This window comes from Schistocerca nitens, chromosome 4 (genome assembly GCF_023898315.1).
Source record: "Schistocerca nitens isolate TAMUIC-IGC-003100 chromosome 4, iqSchNite1.1, whole genome shotgun sequence".
Lineage (NCBI taxonomy): Eukaryota > Metazoa > Arthropoda > Insecta > Orthoptera > Acrididae > Schistocerca > Schistocerca nitens.
In genome coordinates this window covers 980,092,757-980,110,733 of record NC_064617.1, presented here as the reverse complement: position 1 = coordinate 980,110,733, position 17,977 = coordinate 980,092,757, and the positions used below count along the sequence as shown (strand labels likewise).

At 40.8% G+C, this 17,977-nt stretch overlaps 1 protein-coding gene across 1 annotated transcript in view; it reads right to left on the bottom strand.

The window, feature by feature from the left end:
* The window catches only part of LOC126253687 (intraflagellar transport protein 172 homolog), a 305,113-nt gene that overhangs the window by 43,851 nt on the left and 243,285 nt on the right, over positions 1-17,977 (bottom strand). The window contains exons 26-27 of the mRNA XM_049955213.1: positions 6,923-7,127; positions 2,104-2,277 (exon numbers count right to left, since the gene is read on the bottom strand). Coding sequence (XP_049811170.1) covers positions 2,104-2,277; positions 6,923-7,127 — 379 coding nt within the window. The remainder of the gene's footprint in view (positions 1-2,103; positions 2,278-6,922; positions 7,128-17,977) is intronic.

The following is a 17,977-nucleotide window of genomic DNA, read 5'->3' as shown; positions in this document are numbered from 1 at the left end:
TCTCTTCACTGATCCACCAGTTTATTTTCCTGTCTCTGCTAGTAATTCTCAACATACATACATTATCAACCAGTCCTTCTATGATTCATCTGAATATTTTGATTGGGGGGGGGGGGGGGGTGAAAAGTCTGGTTAATTTCGATTATGCAGTGATTTTTTTAAATTTTCCAGTACACAGGCACCTGATAGTGTTACATGAAATCAGCATAGTTACATAAACATTTAGTACAAAATAGTAGCCGAAACCATCAGCTGTGTAGTACAACTAGATAGGCAGCAGCTTTTTCCCAAACCAGAAACATATCACGTATATAGGGAAAGCTGCCTAATTTCTTAACTGTAAAACTTTTGACTCATTAAAGATATTTGTAATCTCATTTTACTTAGGTCAGTAGTGGCCATAGGCTCGTCAAAAAAAAAGACCAATTTAGTTTGGTAACCTACTTAGTCCTCAAGATGTAAGCATTAATTTTTGTTATGGAACTATGGAGTCTTTTTGTAACAGAATAGCAGTGCTTATGAGACAAATTCAGTGATGCAACTCTTTTGAAAGTCTGACGATTAACTGTGGATCAAAAATACATTGAATATGGGGATTTTTGTATTGTCACTGTGGCAATCTTAATAATGCGATGCCTGGAAGTTTATGTCACTCTCCACGGAAATTCGCACACCCAGGTTATACACTATGTTTACATCTGGGTGGCATACTATTTCAAAACCTTCACAACATGCTAACTTTTAACAAACTGATTTCAAAATAGTTTTGTCAGTGAAATCACTGACTTTTATCTTTATGCTTCTCACTTCATCACATTAGGTCTTAAGACATAATGTAAATTTTATAAACAGGGTGCTTGTAATTGAACTTTTACTACCTGAGAGGGGGCCCATTAAAAACATGTGATAGTAGGACAAGGAAATTTGTGGAAACAATTCTAAGGACATGTAGACGAGAAATAATGGATAAAACATTGGAAAGAAGCACATTTTAATTTACACGAGTGGGTAAAATTTATTAACTGTGTACCATGTTTATGTTACAGATTACAAATACTGCTCAATGTGACGACATCCTGGAACCACACTAGAAATTCCATTTCTTAAGTGTTCACAGCACTTTTCAAACTAGTGGACCATGGAATATTTAGCTGTCATGACACAATTTGTGCACTGCTTGAAGATCACACAATATGTCCAGCATTCTCAGTCATGGCAACAATAACTTCTTTCACAACTTGTGGCACTATTAGCTGTCAGCTCTCCCAGAAGCAATTTCCAAATCGTGAGGTAATTCACACTTCTGAATTATGTTCCTCAATCCCAGTGCGGAAAGAGGACCTCGCTGTATTCTTTTAGTGTGTCAACACTCGTGAAGAGCATCAGTACTAGTGCTGTTGTTTTGATAAAACAGCTTTATGAGTAAAACACCGCTCACCTAGTCCAGACCCAAGTTTACTGTCTGCAGCTGTAATGCACACTGACACTTGTGTTTCAACCCTCCGTAGCTATACCAATACTGACACCAAAGAGCATGTCATGACACTAACACTATTAACCATGCAAACTAAAGCTGCTAGCAATGAAAATCCCGAGTACACAGTCTGAACATCATTCTCATGAAGTTGGGTACTCATACAGTAAATAGTTTTCCACCTACACTGGCTCAAGTGGCACAAGTTTAATTATAATCACCCTGAATTATTGTGACAACTGCCTATTCCTTTATGAGTTAAGTTAGTGTGTTTTGCTGAACTGAAATGAGGTACAAAAACTATAAGAGGTGCAATGCTTATTACATGGTTTCCTAATTTAATGAAACATATTCGGAAGTGTTACTATTCTTCCTTTAAACTTAAAAAAATAGAGAGTTATTTCTGGAGAGTACGCTATTCACAGACATTCATTTAATCTAAATAAATCTTACCCAACACAAAGAGAAAAGTGTGTGTGTGAGAGAGAGAGAGAGAGAGAGAGAGCGGGGGGAAGCAGGGAGGGAGGGGGGGAGGAAGAAGAAGCTATGAAGCTATGCATAGGAGGAGGGGTGCTGATATGGTTTTGAATAACATTCATGGGACGAAATGTACAGTCGAAGATTCTTACCAGCTGCAACAGCATATTACGCAGATTTGCCCATGTGCTGTACGCATCTGGCCCCATCATGTCGGGTAAGCTAAATATATCAATTGCTATGCGTTTATAAATATTGTAATTTTGTGTGAATGCAGGTGCCTCATACTTCATATAAAGGTTGAGAGCCTTGATTGGATCCCCATCCTGTGAAGTAAAGATTATTATATTAGAAGAGTAAATCAATATGCAGAGTAAATAGAACAGTAATTTAAGGATGTACATGAAAGGCTGACATATACTAATAAGATAGCTCGTGAAGAGGAAATCATGATAAGGTCGTGTAACTGCTTCTGATGACAGACCCTTGGCTAAAAATTTGTACATTCAAGCAAGAAAAATGCATATTGTTTGTTAATGCATTCATCTCCCCTTAAGATAATGTAAGCTGATGTTGTTCAAACAACTTACTGGGATGCACCTGAGTGATGTCTTCTACAATTGCTTATATTTTGACTGGTGACAGATTATATAGCCATTTGAAGATCCACAAGGAAGGGGTTCCTCTTAGTACTACTGTTGGTAATACTGGTCTTTCAATGCATTATGCAGCATACACATTATTACTGTGTTGATCCCATTAGTAAGTCAGTTAGGAAACCAGTGGATTTCTTATGTCAGTTAAAGAAATTGAGATTGGTGGTATGTTGGAACAGGCCTTTTACAGGAAGCCAATTCACACTGACTTGGATCATCATGTGGATAGTTGTCAACATGCAGCAATGTGAAATTGGTACTTTGTACCTTGGTTCATTGGCCTTACATCATCTCAACTCTGAAAGTTTGTCAGCTGAATTAGCCTAGCTCAGAGTCACCTTTTGCCAGAAAGGTTATAGTGAAAGACACATCAGACACAAATTACATCAGAGACCACCCGTGAATCGAGTGAGTGACAAAAATGATTCGGCAGTATCTAAGTCTCCAACTTTTTATCTTATGCAGCTAGCATTTCCAATACGTTTGGTCATAATCTATGGGAACAGGGAGTGAAGTGTATTATTCAACCACCATTACAATTAGGCCCCATCCATGGTTTGTAAAGGATGATCTTGGTTTGCTTAAGGCAGTTTTCTTCTGTATCCCACACATTGGTGGCATGTCATACATTGGTCACACCAACACGATCATGGAGGACAAGTGTATAGAGAACAAGCATCACACATGCTTACAACAGCCAAGCAAATCTCCTACTGCAGAACATTGCCTTGGTACATGTGGGGAGTGTAACAACAAAGAGACTATGGCATGCCATTCCAGCTATTGAGTTCTGTAGTGCCTCGAGAATTTCGGTTCTAGAGACACTCGGCTTTCCACCATCTTGAACATCCAATATTTTAAGTAAGAGGGTGAGAGAATGGAGATGTGTCTACCTCGCTGCTGGTTTTTGTGTGTGCAGGATGGACATGTATCAGGAAAATAATGCAATAGTGAGAGTCGACCAGCACAGACAAGTGTTTGCAGTACGCGCCACAGAAGCTGTATGTCTACATCTACATCTACATCTGCATCCATATTCCGCAAGCCACCTGACGGTGTGTGGCGGAGGGTACCTTGTGTACTTCTATCGGTTCTCCCTTCTATTCCAGTCTCGTATTGTTCGTGGAAAGAAGGATTGTCAGTATGCTTCTGTGTGGGCTCTGATCTCTCTGATTTTATCCTCATGGCCTCTTCGCGAGATATACGCAGGAGGGAGCAATATACTGCTTGACTCTTCGGTGAAGGTATGTTCTCGAAACTTTAACTAAAGCCCGTTCCGAGCTACTGAGTGTCTCTCCTGCAGAGTCTTCCACTGAAGTTTATCTATCATCTCCGTAACGCTTTCGCGATTACTAAATGATCCTGTAACGAAGCGCGGTGCTCTCCGTTGGATCTTCTCCATCTCTTCTATCAACCCTATCTGGTACGGATCCCACACTGCTGAGCAGTATTCAAGCAGCGGGCGAACAAGCATACTGTAACCTACTTCCTTTGTTTTCGGATTGCATTTCCTTAGGATAGATTGTCGCACAGATGACAAAATGGTAGATATCAAAATAGACGACACAGGGATAGAAAAACAATTAAAATTCCTCAAAAGAGGAAAGGCTGCTGGACCTGATGGGATACCAGTTCGATTTTACACAGAGTATGCAAAGGAACTGGCCCCCCTTCTTGCAGCAGTGTACCGTAGGTCTCTAGAAGAGTGTAGCGTTCCAAAGGATTGGAAAAGGGCACAGGTCATCCCCGTTTTCAAGAAGGGACGTCGAACAGATGTGCAGAACTATAGACCTATATCTCTTACGTCGATCAGTTGTAGAATTTTGGAACACGTATTATGTTCAAATATAATGACTTTTCTGGAGACTAGAAATCTACTCTGTAGGAATCAGCATGGGTTTCGAAAAAGACGGTCGTGTGAAACCCAGCTCGCGCTATTCGTCCACGAGACTCAGAGGGCCATAGACACGGGTTCACAGATAGATGCCGTGTTTCTTGACTTCCGCAAGGCGTTCGATACAGTTCCCCACAGTCGTATAATGAACAAAGTAAGAGCATATGGACTATCAGACCAATTGTGTGATTGGATTGAAGAGTTCCTAGATAATGGAATGCAGCATGTCATTCTCAATGGAGAGAAGTCTTCCGAAGTAAGAGTGATTTCAGGTGTGCCGCAGGGGAGTGTCATAGGACTGTTGCTATTCACAATATACATAAATGACCTTGTGGATGACATCGGAAGTTCACTGAGGCTTTTTGCAGATGATGCTGTGGTGTATCGAGAGGTTGTAACAATGGAAAATTGTACTGAAATGCAGGAGGATCTGCAGCGAATTGACGCATGGTGCAGGGAATGGCAATTGAATCTCAATGTAGACAAGTGTAATGTGCTGTGAATACATAGAAAGATAGATCCCTTATCATTTAGCTACAAAATAGCAGGTCAGCAACTGGAAGCAGTTAATTCCATAAATTATCTGGGAGTACGCATTAGGAGTGATTTAAAATGGAATGATCATATAAAGTTGATTGTTGGTAAAGTACAAGGAGCAAGCACACTCTGTTCTTTGATGGTGTAATGACTTATTGTTGAGAACAAATGAATTATGTATTGAACGAAAGACATTTACATTGGACTTTCTGGTGTTGGACTTGCGAGAAGCAAGAACTGGTTTTATAGGAGTTATTAAACCAAACATATTGTAATTGTATCTGTTAGTATCTAATGGTCCAAGACAGGGTTGACTCACGAGAGTCGAACACTTGTGTGAAACTTGTGAAGTTGTTTTATTGTAGAGATGAAAATATAACAGAGTTGCACAAAAGTATACTGAGAGTACAGAATAATTTCAACAATAGAAAAGAAGTCTATTTTGGAATTCCCTTAACCAGCTATAGTTTTCGGAGAAGAAGAGTTTGTGAAGATCGACGCAGCCATCTGACCTGAGAAGAAGATCGGCTGCATACAATACATGAGTCAACTGCGAGGGATGTGTGAGTCTTGCACCCCGGTACCACACTGTCCCCTGTCGTCCGAAAACTGTTAGAGTTCATGTTATTAAGGAAGCAATTGAATTTAAAATTAGCAATGAGTTCATAAACAGAGAGGGAGGTTTTTGCTTAAATCCCACTTGGAATCCTGTTCTCTCCCTTGTCAAGCAACACAGGGACAGAATTAATGTTACTTGCTAACCCAGTGTTAATTAATATTCACTATCAATAACTTCACACGTTAGTCATCTCTGATTGTGTGGTGATGCAAGCTGTTAATAGTGTATGTGTTGCCAGTCTCCATACACCATATTATGGGTTTTGGCTGGAATAGCCTTGGATACCAAGTGTTTAAATTTCCTTGCACAGCACTCTCTCACTGCATTTGTGTATTGAAAATGACAGGCTGTTCAACTGTCCAAATGTTGGCAGTTGTCAAATACACCACCAGGCTCTATTCTCGTAAGTTGTTTGAACAAAAGCATCAAATATCCTTCTCTGAACAACAACAAAAAAGGGGTGAGGCAGAAAACAGAGTACTCACGGAATGCAGGTCGGTATTTGAGTAATCGCTGATATTTATTTTATGGGCATATGGCCATGGTCCAAGGCATAATTCTCTGCCTAATGTTTCTTCTTACATTAATGGAGATTTCTTCACAGGCTTTAACAACTCAGAAAACAGTTACAGACTTGAACAAATTCAGCAGGCTGAACTGCTTGTGTGTACCCATGTAACGGTCAATTGATGATGTCATCAGACTGCTGCTTGAGACTGGGGAGTCATGCCGACATATGCTATGGAGCTTGTAGTGAGGAACAGTTGGTGCTATTTGTTTTATTTAGCACTAAGGCCCACAACTGTCCTAATTCCAATACTTATTTTCTGTTAAAACTGTTTTTGTGGTTTTAGCAAGATCTAATAATTATTATGCTACACAAAGAAGAAGGATTGAAATTAAACTGGTTGCGGGCCTTAGTGCTCAATAAAACAAACAGCGCCAACTCTTCCTCATTACAAGCTCCACAGCTTACATCAGCATCACTCCATGACCATAGGCACTGGTCTGGTGATGTCACAAACTGACCATTGCATGGATACAAATAACCAGTTTGGCTTGCTGAGCTGGTTCATGTCTCTAACTGCTTTCTCGATCATTAAAGACTCTGATGACGTCTCCTGCATTGGAAGACAAAATGTTAGCTAGAGAATTATGCCTTGGACCAAGGCCTTATGTCTGTAAAACAAAAACAGAGTAATTTTGTAACAATATAGCTTAACATACGTTTTAACAAAGTATTGTAAAACAGTAAGCAACAGTACCTTAATAAGCTGTGTTGCATACAGCGCAACGTATTTATGAAGTACTTGTGCCCCATGAGGCTGGGCAGTTTCAAGACAGCGCACCCATTGACCTTGTTCTGCCAAAAGATCAAGAGCACCAATAATATCCACATCCACCAGCTGATCAGCTTGGCCCTGTTTCCGTAGTGAGTCTTTGTATCGATTGTCTACATATGCCTCATACCTGAAAAAATATGACAATATAGTTAAATTAAAACCAGGACCAAATGCTGATCTACTTTCCTCCTCAGATGAAAAATAGTGAAAATAATCAAATCATTAAAAACAGCAGAGATGGAATTACTGCAGAATTTTGGAAGCTGGGCCACAAAAACATAACATCAAAAATTAACAGAATAATGTCAGAAGTCTGGAAAACAGAGAAAATCCAAATGAATGAAAGAGTACCTTAATACTCCCAACCCTCCAGAAAGGAGATAAAACAGATCCAAACAATTGCACAGGAAACTCACTTCTTCCAGTAACTTACACATTTCTTTCTAAAACTTTGCTGAACTGACTTGATCCGTAAGCAGATTCGCACACTGGTGAGTATCAGGCAGGATTCAGGAAAGGAAGGTCCTTTATTGAACAAATCTGGTACCTCAAAACCATACTATACATGAGATGATGCCTGAACACTACAGTCACATTTGTGAATTTCAAAAATCTTATGATTCTGTTGACAGGCAAATGCTGATTGATAACCTAGAAGAGCTAGGAGCTGATGGAAAGACCAGAGCCACCATCCAGAAATCTTGTCAGGAACCACTGCAAAAGTGAAATTCATGGGAGAAATTTCAAACTCATTCAAAATTCACCCTTCTGTAACAACGTACCGGCAAAAAAATCAGAGAATGGGAAAAGATGGTCAAAGGTAATCAAATTGGAAAAGAGAAATGCTTGGCATTTGCAGATGATGTGGCTATATTAAGTAACAACAAAGATAAAGCCAAACTGCATGAAATCTCCTGTAAAATCAGACTCAAAATAACCTATGAAAAAAACAGAAAACACAGTTCGGAAAAATTTCACAGGCCACTCACTTCACATACTTAGGAAAAATCATCCAACCTACAGGACTGCGAACATTCTCCAGGACAGAAAGAATATTTAAACTGCAAACAGAGTACATACTAACATGGACTTACTAAAATAAAAAAAAAAAACAATATCTTGTAATTCAAAGCTACAACAGTACAACATGGTTGTTTTACCAGTATACCTTGTATGCAGAAGAAACCACAGTAATAAGGGGGATGACAAAAATTCATGATAGAGAGTAACAAGAACGCAAAATTCTTAGAAAAACCTACAGCACTGTTCACTGAGACAGAACTAGGGTCAGACGACCAACAAAGTAACTCTACGAACACACACACAACATCACAGATAAATTTAGTGCAAGACACTTACAGCTCTATGGAGCCTATTGTGATACATCTTATTTTGGTTTACGGATAAAGTTTAAGTGTAAGTCATCGGAACACTGTGTGGGTCAAAGACGCAATATAAACATCACTGTGCTGAAGAGAGATATGTACGAAAAGAAAGATGAACATATATCTGTATTCTAATGATTCTCTATGCTGATATCAAATTTTTAACTCTTCAACTATCTGTCTCTTCCAAATCCTGATTCTGGCTGGAAGTATTGCATGTCCGTCAGACAACAGTATATGTTGTTGTTGTTGTGGTCTTCAGTCCTGAGACTGGTTTGATGCAGCTCTCCATGCTACTCTATCCTGTGCAAGCTTCTTCATCTCCCAGTACCTACTGCAACCTACATCCTTCTGAATCTGCTTAGTGTATTCATCTCTTGGTCTCCCCCTACGAATTTTACCCTCCACGCTGCCCTCCAATACTAAATTGGTGATCCCTTGATGCCTCAGAACATGTCCTACCAACCGATCCCTTCTTCTGGTCAAGTTGTGCCACAAACTCCTCTTCTCCCCAATCCTATTCAGTACCTCCTCATTAGTTATGTGATCTACCCATCTAATCTTCAGCATTCTTCTGTAGCACCACATTTCGAAAGCTTCTATTCTCTTCTTGTCCAAACTATTTACCGTCCATGTTTCACTTCCATACATGGCTACACTCCATACAAATACTTTCAGAAATGACTTCCTGACACTTAAATCTATACTCGATGTTAACAAATTTCTCTTCTTCAGAAACGCTTTCCTTGCCATTGCCAGTCTACATTTTATATCCTCTCTACTTCGACCATCATCAGTTATTTGGCTCCTCAAATAGCAATACTCCTTTACTACTTTAAGTGTCTCATTTCCCAATCTAATACCCTCAACATCACCCGAATTAATTCGACTACATTCCATTATCCTTGTTTTGCTTTTGTTGATGTTCATCTTATATCCTCCCTTCAAGACACCATCCATTCCGTTCAACTGCTCTTCCAAGTCCTTTGCTGTCTCTGACAGAATTACAATGTCATCGGCAAACCTCAAAGTTTTTACAGGGTGTTTCAAAAATGACCGGTATATTTGAAACGGCAATAAAAACTAAACGAGCAGCGATAGAAATACACCGTTTGTTGCAATATGCTTGGGACAACAGTACATTTTCAGGCAGACAAACTTTCGAAATTACAGTAGTTACAATTTTCAACAACAGATGGCGCTGCGGTCTGGGAAACTATATAGTACGATATTTTCCACATATCCACCATGCGTAGCAATAATATGGGGTAGTCTCTGAATGAAATTACCCGAAACCTTTCACAACGTGTCTGGCGGAATGGCTTCACATGCAGATGAGATGTACTGCTTCAGCTGTTCAATTGTTTCTGGATTCTGGCGGTACACCTGGTCTTTCAAGTGTCCCCACAGAAAGAAGTCACAGGGGTTCATGTCTGGCGAATAGGGAGGCCAATCCACACCGCCTCCTGTATGTTTCGGATAGCCCAAAGCAATCACACGATCATCGAAATATTCATTCAGGAAATTAAAGACGTCGGCCGTGCGATGTGGCCGGGCACCATCTTGCATAAACCACGAGGTGTTCGCAGTGTCGTCTAAGGCGGTTTGTACTGCCACAAATTCACGAAGAATGTCCGGATAGCGTGATGCAGTAATCGTTTCGGATCTGAAAAATGGGCCAATGATTCCTTTGGAAGACATGGCGGCCCAGACCAGTACTTTTTGAGGATGCAGGGACGATGGGACTGCAACATGGGGCTTTTCGGTTCCCCATATGCGCCAGTTCTGTTTACTGACGAAGCCGTCCAGGTAAAAATAAGCTTCGTCAGTAAACCAAATGCTGCCCACACGCATATCGCCGTCATCAATCCTGTGCACTATATCGTTAGCGAATGTCTCTCGTGCAGCAATGGTAGCGGCGCTGAGGGGTTGCCGCGTTTGAATTTTGTATGGATAGAGGTGTAAACTCTGGCGCATGAGACGATACGTGGACGTTGGCGTCATTTGGACCACAGCTGCAACACGGCGAACGGAAACCCGAGGCCGCTGTTGGATCACCTGCTGCACTAGCTGCGCGTTGCCCTCTGTGGTTGCCGTACGCGGTCGCCCTACCTTTCCAGCACGTTCATCCGTCACGTTCCCAGTCCGTTGAAAATTTTCAAACAGATCCTTTATTGTATCGCTTTTCGGTCCTTTGGTTACATTAAACCTCCGTTGAAAACTTCGTCTTGTTGCAACAACACTGTGTTCTAGGCGGTGGAATTCCAACACCAGAAAAATCCTCTGTTCTAAGGAATAAGCCATGTTGTCTACAGCACACTTGCACGTTGTGAACAGCACACGCTTACAGCAGAAAGACGACGTACAGAATGGCGCACCCACAGACTGCGTTGTCTTCTATATCTTCCACATCACTTGCAGCGCCATCTGTTGTTGAAAATTGTAACTACTGTAATTTCGAAAGTTTGCCCGCCTGAAAATGTACTGTTGTCCCAAGCATATTGCAACAAACGGTGTATTTCTATCGCTGCTCGTTTAGTTTTTATTGCCATTTCAAATATACCGGTCATTTTTGAAACACCCTGTATTTCTTCTCCATAGATTTTAATACCTACTCCGAATTTTTCTTTTGTTTCCTTTACTGCTTGCTCAATATACAGATTGAATAACATCGGGGAGAGGCTACAACCCTGTCTTACTCCCTTCCCAACCACTGCTTCCCTTTCATGTCCCTCGACTCTTATAACTGCCATCTGGTTTCTGTACAAATTGTAAATAGCCTTTCGCTCCCTGTATTTTACCCCTGCCACCTTTAGAATTTGAAAGAGAGTATTCCAGTCAACATTGTCAAAAGCTTTCTCTAAGTCCACAAATGCTAGAAATGTAGGTTTGCCTTTCCTTAATCTTTCTTCTAAGATAAGTCGTAAGGTCAGTATTGCCTCACGTGTTCCAGTATTTCTACGGAATCCAAACTGATCTTCCCCGAGGTCAGCTTCTACTAGTTTTTCCATTCGTCTGTAAAGAATTCGTGTTAGTATTTTGCAGCTGTGGCTTATTAAACTGATTGTTCGGTAATTCTCACATCTGCCAACACCTGCTTTCTTTGGGATTGGAATTATTATATTCTTCTTGAAGTCTGAGAGTATTTCGCCTGTTTCATACATCTTGCTCACCAGATGGTAGAGTTTTGTCAGGACTGGCTCTCCCAAGGCCGTCAGTAGTTCCAATGGAATGTTGTCTACTCCGGGGGCCTTGTTTCGACTCAGGTCTTTCAGTGCTCTGTCAAACTCTTCACGCAGTATCGTATCTCCCATTTCATCTTCATCTACATCCTCTTCCATTTCCATAATATTGTCCTCAAGTACATCACCCTTGTATAGACCCTCTATATACTCCTTCCACCTTTCTGCTTTCCCTTCTTTGCTTAGAACTGGGTTTCCATCTGAACTCTTGATGTTCATACAAGTGGTTCTCTTATCTCCAAAGGTCTATTTAATTTTCGTGTAGGCAGTATCTATCTTACCCCTAGTGAGATAAGCCTCTACATCCTTACATTTGTCCTCTAGCCATCCCTGCTTAGCCATTTTGCACTTCCTGTCGATCTCATTTTTGAGACATTTGTATTCCTTTTTGCCTGCTTCATTTACTGCATTTTTATATTTTCTCCTTTCATCAATTAAATTCAATATTTCTTCTGTTACCCAAGGATTTCTACTAGCCCTTGTCTTTTTACCTACTTGATCCTCTGCTGCCTTCACTACTTCATCCCTCAAAGCTACCCATTCTTCTTCTACTGTATTTCTTTCCCCCATTCCTGCCATTTGTTCCCTTACGCTCTCCCTGAAACTCTGTACAACCTCTGGTTCTTTCAGTTTATCCAGGTCCCATCTCCTTAAATTCCCACCTTTTTGCAGTTTCTTCAGTTTTAATCTACAGTTCATAACCAATAGATTGTGGTCAGAGTCCACATCTGCCCCTGGAAATGTCTTACAATTTAAAACCTGGTTCCTAAATCTCTGTCTTACCATTATATAATCTATCTGATACCTTTTAGTATCTCCAGGGTTCTTCCATGTATACAACCTTCTATCATGATTCTTAAACCAAGTGTTAGCTATGATTAAGTTGTGCTCTGTGCAAAATTCTACAAGGCGGCTTACTCTTTCATTTCTTAGCCCCAATCCATATTCACCTACTACGTTTCCTTCTCTCCCTTTTCCTACACTCGAATTCCAGTCACCCATGACTATTAAATTATCATCTCCCTTCACTATCTGAATAATTTCTTTTATTTTATCATACATTTCTTCAATTTCTCCGTCATCTGCAGAGCTAGTTGGCATATAAACTTGTACTACTGTAGTAGGTGTGGGCTTCGTATCTATCTTGGCCACAATAATGCGTTCACTATGCTGTTTGTAGTAGCTTACCCGCATTCCTATTTTCCTATTCATTATTAAACCTACTCCTGCATTACCCCTATTTGATTTTGTGTTTATAAACCTGTAGTCACCTGACCAGAAGTCTTTTTCCTCCTGCCACCGAACTTCACTAATTCCCACTATATCTAACTTTAACCTATCCATTTCCCTTTTTAAATTTTCTAACCTACCTGCCCGATTAAGGGACCTGTCATTCCACGCTCCGATCCGTAGAACGCCAGTTTTCTTTCTCCTGATAACGACATCCTCTTGAGTAGTCCCCACCCGGAGATCCGAATGGGGGACTATTTTACCTCCGGAATATTTTACCCAAGAGGACGCCATCATCATTTAATCATACAGTAAAGCTGCATGCCCTCGGGAAAAATTACGGCCGTAGTTTCCCCTTGCTTTCAGCCGTTCGCAGTACCAGCACAGCAAGGCCGTTTTGGTTATTGTTACAAGGCCAGATCAGTCAATCATCCAGACTGTTGCCCCTGCAACTACTGAAAAGGCTGCTGCCCCTCTTCAGGAACCACATGTTTGTCTGGCCTCTCAACAGATACCCCTCCGTTGTGGTAGCACCTACGGTACGGCCATCTGTATCGCTGAGGCCCGCAAGCCTCCCCACCAACAGCAAGGTCCATGGTTCATGGGGGGGAACAGTATATATATTTGCGTAAAAGTTTTTACATTGTATCTTCTGGAAAGGAAGGCAGTTTCTTACATTTCTAAATTGCTTCATCCTGAAAATAATACCCAGATACACCCCAGCCTGTAAACTGCAGAACACACGGCAACATTATTTATGGTTGTATTACACTGCATTCTTTACCCCAGAGTTGGACGCTGCACCGTCTTCTTCAATAAAGGTAAGGTAAATATCACACTGTTCAAAGGAGAGTTAATATATCAATCAATTGAGAATGTTACAGTGGTAACTGTAGCGAGAGACTATAGAGGTGTGAACTTAGGATGTGTGAATTGCTGCTGGTGAAAGTATCTGTCAGCCACACACCTCAAAATAATCCACATTACTCGCACTTCTTTACAGCACCAGTACATAAATACCAGTATACTATGTAGAACAATGAAAATAATCACTTACTGATAATATAATGTAAATGGATAGGTAAAAAAATCTACTCACCAAGCAGCGGCAGGCAAACACAAAGCCACTGGCTCCGAAAACTTGTAAAAGTTAAATCCTTTTGCGTGTTTGTTTCCCTGCTGCTGCTTGGCGAGTAGATTTATCTACCCATTTACAGTATGCTATGTAGGATGCATGAAAACAGAAAATTTTAACATTGTTAATAAAAGCAAATTAAAGACTAGATGGATGAAAGAAATGGAACACCTGCAACAAATGCAAATTTCAGAAGAATAATTTGAGGTAACGAATAGAATTGCGGAGAAGAGGAATTTGTGGCACAACTTGACTAGAAGAAGGGATTGGTTGGTAGGACATGTTCTGAGGCATCAAGGGATCAACAATTTAGCACTGGAGGGCAGCATGAAGGGTAAAGATCGTAGAGGGAGACCAAGAGATGAATACACTAAGCAGATTCAAAAGGATGTAGGTTGCAGTAGGTACTTCGAGATGAAGAAGCTTGCACAGGATAGGGCAGCATGGAGAGCTGCATCAATCTAGTCTCTGGACTGAAGACCACAACAACAACAACAATCTAAGGACAGGAAACAATTCAGAAGTAAAAGCAAAAACAAGAAATTTGAAAGAAGAGAGTCCAGGTGACGGCAATAAATGTGAAGTGCTTCATAAGCAGGCAAGGGGGATTATTTATTGCATTTATAACATTTTCAAACATGAATTTGAAAGCAGGTCTCCTACTGTTGATAGTTGAAGACACAAGAACGGACTCCAGAAGCATGTGGTGTTGGCAAGAGAAATGTAAAGAGAATTGTAAACGAAAAAAGTGTCAGAGTTGCAGGAACCATAGAAGAAGTTGGTTTCGCGCTGCCTGGAAAGCATCAAAATCGCAAGGAGCCAATAACACAAATGGATGGTTTTAACAATGATGTTTTAAAGTGCTCCATGTGAATGACGAATGCCCAACATTACAGAAACATGTTGCAGTTACGCAGGAGAGAAATAGCTTCAATGGTAAATGCTTCATCAATGTAAAGAATTTTAAAAGACGTTGGTTCCTGATATGTTAAGAAGAGAGTCTTTAGTTCAAAGAAGTGACATAGGTGCAGCACAAACTACATCCCATATACCGGTAAAGATTCACGATACAAGAGAAGGAGGTAGTTACCTTGATGAAACATGGGCCAGTTAGAATCATTCCAGGAAGATCTGCTGGCAAATGAGTGGTGTTATTGGTGGTTTTAAAGTTTTCATAGGAATAGGTTCTCAGATAATTATTCTGCATGCTGACTCTTCTTCTGGTTTTGTTTCTGAGAGTAAACTTGTATTTACTTGTAAGAAAGACAGCAGTGACTACCATTTGGAAATGAATGCTGTCAGTATCATGATGTGTTTCAAATTCTTGTCATACCTTGCTTCAAAATCGGTCATTGCCAGTTATAATTCAACTGTTAGAGAGAAAATACCAAATATAAACACCAGAAAAGCAGATATTTTTCCCCGGATTAAAAATAAAAATATTAAATGCAGGATAAACCAGACTTGTGTCGATCTGCAGTTCGTTAATTTATACAAGTCATGTGACAGAACATACAGACTTTACTTCCTTGCATGTGAATGGGGTGACACAGTTTTCACAGTCTTGAATTTACCCACATGTTAGCGTCAGTGTCACCCTGTGCAATTAATTTGGGCAAAAGATAAAGACTATATGGGAGGAAAAAAAGCATTCAAGATAACATTCACCGAATCGCTGGTGCATAAGGCAAATAGACAATATCCCACCTGTAGCATGGGCACATCTGTGCGGGATGCTGAAAAGCTTCAGAAAGAATAATTTGACAGGGATGTGATGAAGGATATAAGACTTGAACCTATCATCGTAAATTTACAATAAGATCATTTGGAAACAGACTCAAATAGAAGTGGTGGTGCTATTACAATGTAGACTTTGGAACAAAGTAATAATATTTCTTCGTTTAAGACTTGTGGTTTAAAAAATGTATTTGTCAACATATTAGTTGCCTAAATAATAATGAGAACTTCCTAGCCTTTTTGATTAGGACTTTGTATCCTTTGAATTATACAGGCTATAATGTTCAATATATTGCCCAAGGAGAAGTTAAGCTTCTCCCACCATGTTGTATGCTCTAATAACATGTGGTCTTTAGTACGGACAGGGACCTGGATTGTTGAGTGCAGATGTGAGCGAAACTGGTGACACTTTGCTCTCAGCTTCAGGCTGTGATGGCTTTGGTTACACAGCTTGAGGCTTCAGTGGATGGGCACCTCTGTTGTGGGCTGGCCGTGGGGATCCAACAGACACCCAGCACATCCGAGTCCTCCAACCGGTCCTCACTGGTGGACAGCCCAATTACTGCTCGCACTGAGGTTGACCCCTCACCTGTGTTCTATTGGGAGGTCGCCCTGGGGCATAGCAGGTGGTGAAAGACTTCCCAGGCAGTCACACATAAGGCCTCACTGGTTTGTCTGACAAACAGGTCCCAGGGGTTGTCTGTGGCTAACACTGTTACTGAGCGAGACGCTGTCGCCTGTCCTGTTTCAGAGGAAACCTCTCAGCCTGCAAGATCTGGATAATCACAGAGGGTGGTATTACTGATAGTTGGGAGCCCCAACATTAGGTGCATTATGGGGCCCCTTAAGGATATGGCTGCCAAGTAGGGAAAGAAAACCAATGTGCACTCCATGTGCATACTGGGTGGAGTCATTCCAGACGTGGAACGGGTCCTCCCAGATGCCATGAAGAGCACGGGGTGCAGCCAATTGCAGGTGGTTGCTCATGTCAGTACTAATGATGTGTGTCATTTTGGATCAGAAGAGATTCTCTCTGGTTTCGAGCTGCTAGCAGAAGTGGTAAAGGCTGCCAGTCTTGCTTACAAGATGAAAGCTGAGCTGACCATTTGCAGCATAGTTGACAGGACCGATTCCGGACCTCTGGTACAGAGCCAAGTGGAGGGTCTGAATCAGTGGCTCAGACAGTTCTGCGACCGTGTAGTCTGCAGATTCCTCGACTTGCGCCAAAGGGTGGTTGGGTTTCAGGTTCCGCTGAATAGATCAGGTGTCCACTATTTGCAGGAGGTGGCTACACAGGTAGCAGGAACTGTGTGGCATGGAATGGACGGTTTTTTTAGGTTAGAGGGTCTTTCGGAAAACACAAGAAGGGCTTCAGCTACATAGGGTGCAGTCCAAACACAGGAAGAACGTAGATACAGGAACCATTGGTATAACAGCTGTAAATTGTCGTAGCTGTTTTGGGAAAGTACCAGAGCTCCAAGTGCTAATAGAAAGCACTGATGCTCAAATTGTTACAGGCACTGAAAGCTGGCTAAAGCCAGAGATAAACTCAGCTGAAATTTTTGCGAAGACCCTAACGGTGTTCCAAAAGGATAGGCTAAACATGGTTGGCGATGGTGTGTTTGTTGCTGTTAGAAGTAGTTTATCTTGTCGCAAAATTGAAGTAGATAGTTCCTGTGAGTTATGGGCAGAAGTCATTGTTGGCAACTGGAATAAAATAATAATTGGATCCTTTTACTGGCATCCCAATCCAGATGATAGAGTTACTGAAAGGTTCAAAGAAAACTTGAGTTTGATTTCAAACATGTACCCGAAACATACGATTATAGTTGGTGGTGACTTTAATTTATCCTCCATATGTTGGCGAAAATACATGTTTAATTCCAGAGGTATGCATAAAAATGTGCTAAATGCATTCTCTGAAAATTATTTCAAGCATTTAGTTCATAAACCCACGCAAATAGTAAATGGTTGTCAAAACACACTTGACCTCTTAGCAATAAATAATCCTGAGTTAACAACGAGCATAAAAATGGACACAGGGATTAGTGAACACAGGGTTGTCATAGCGAGACTGAATATTATAACCCTCAAATCCTCCAAAAATAAACGAACAATATACCTATTCAAAAAAGCAGATAAAAATTCACTTGACTTCTTCCTGAGGGACAATTCTCCACTCCTTCCAAATTAATGATATAAGTGCAGACAAGATGTGGCTTGAATTCAGAGAAATAGTATCAGCGGC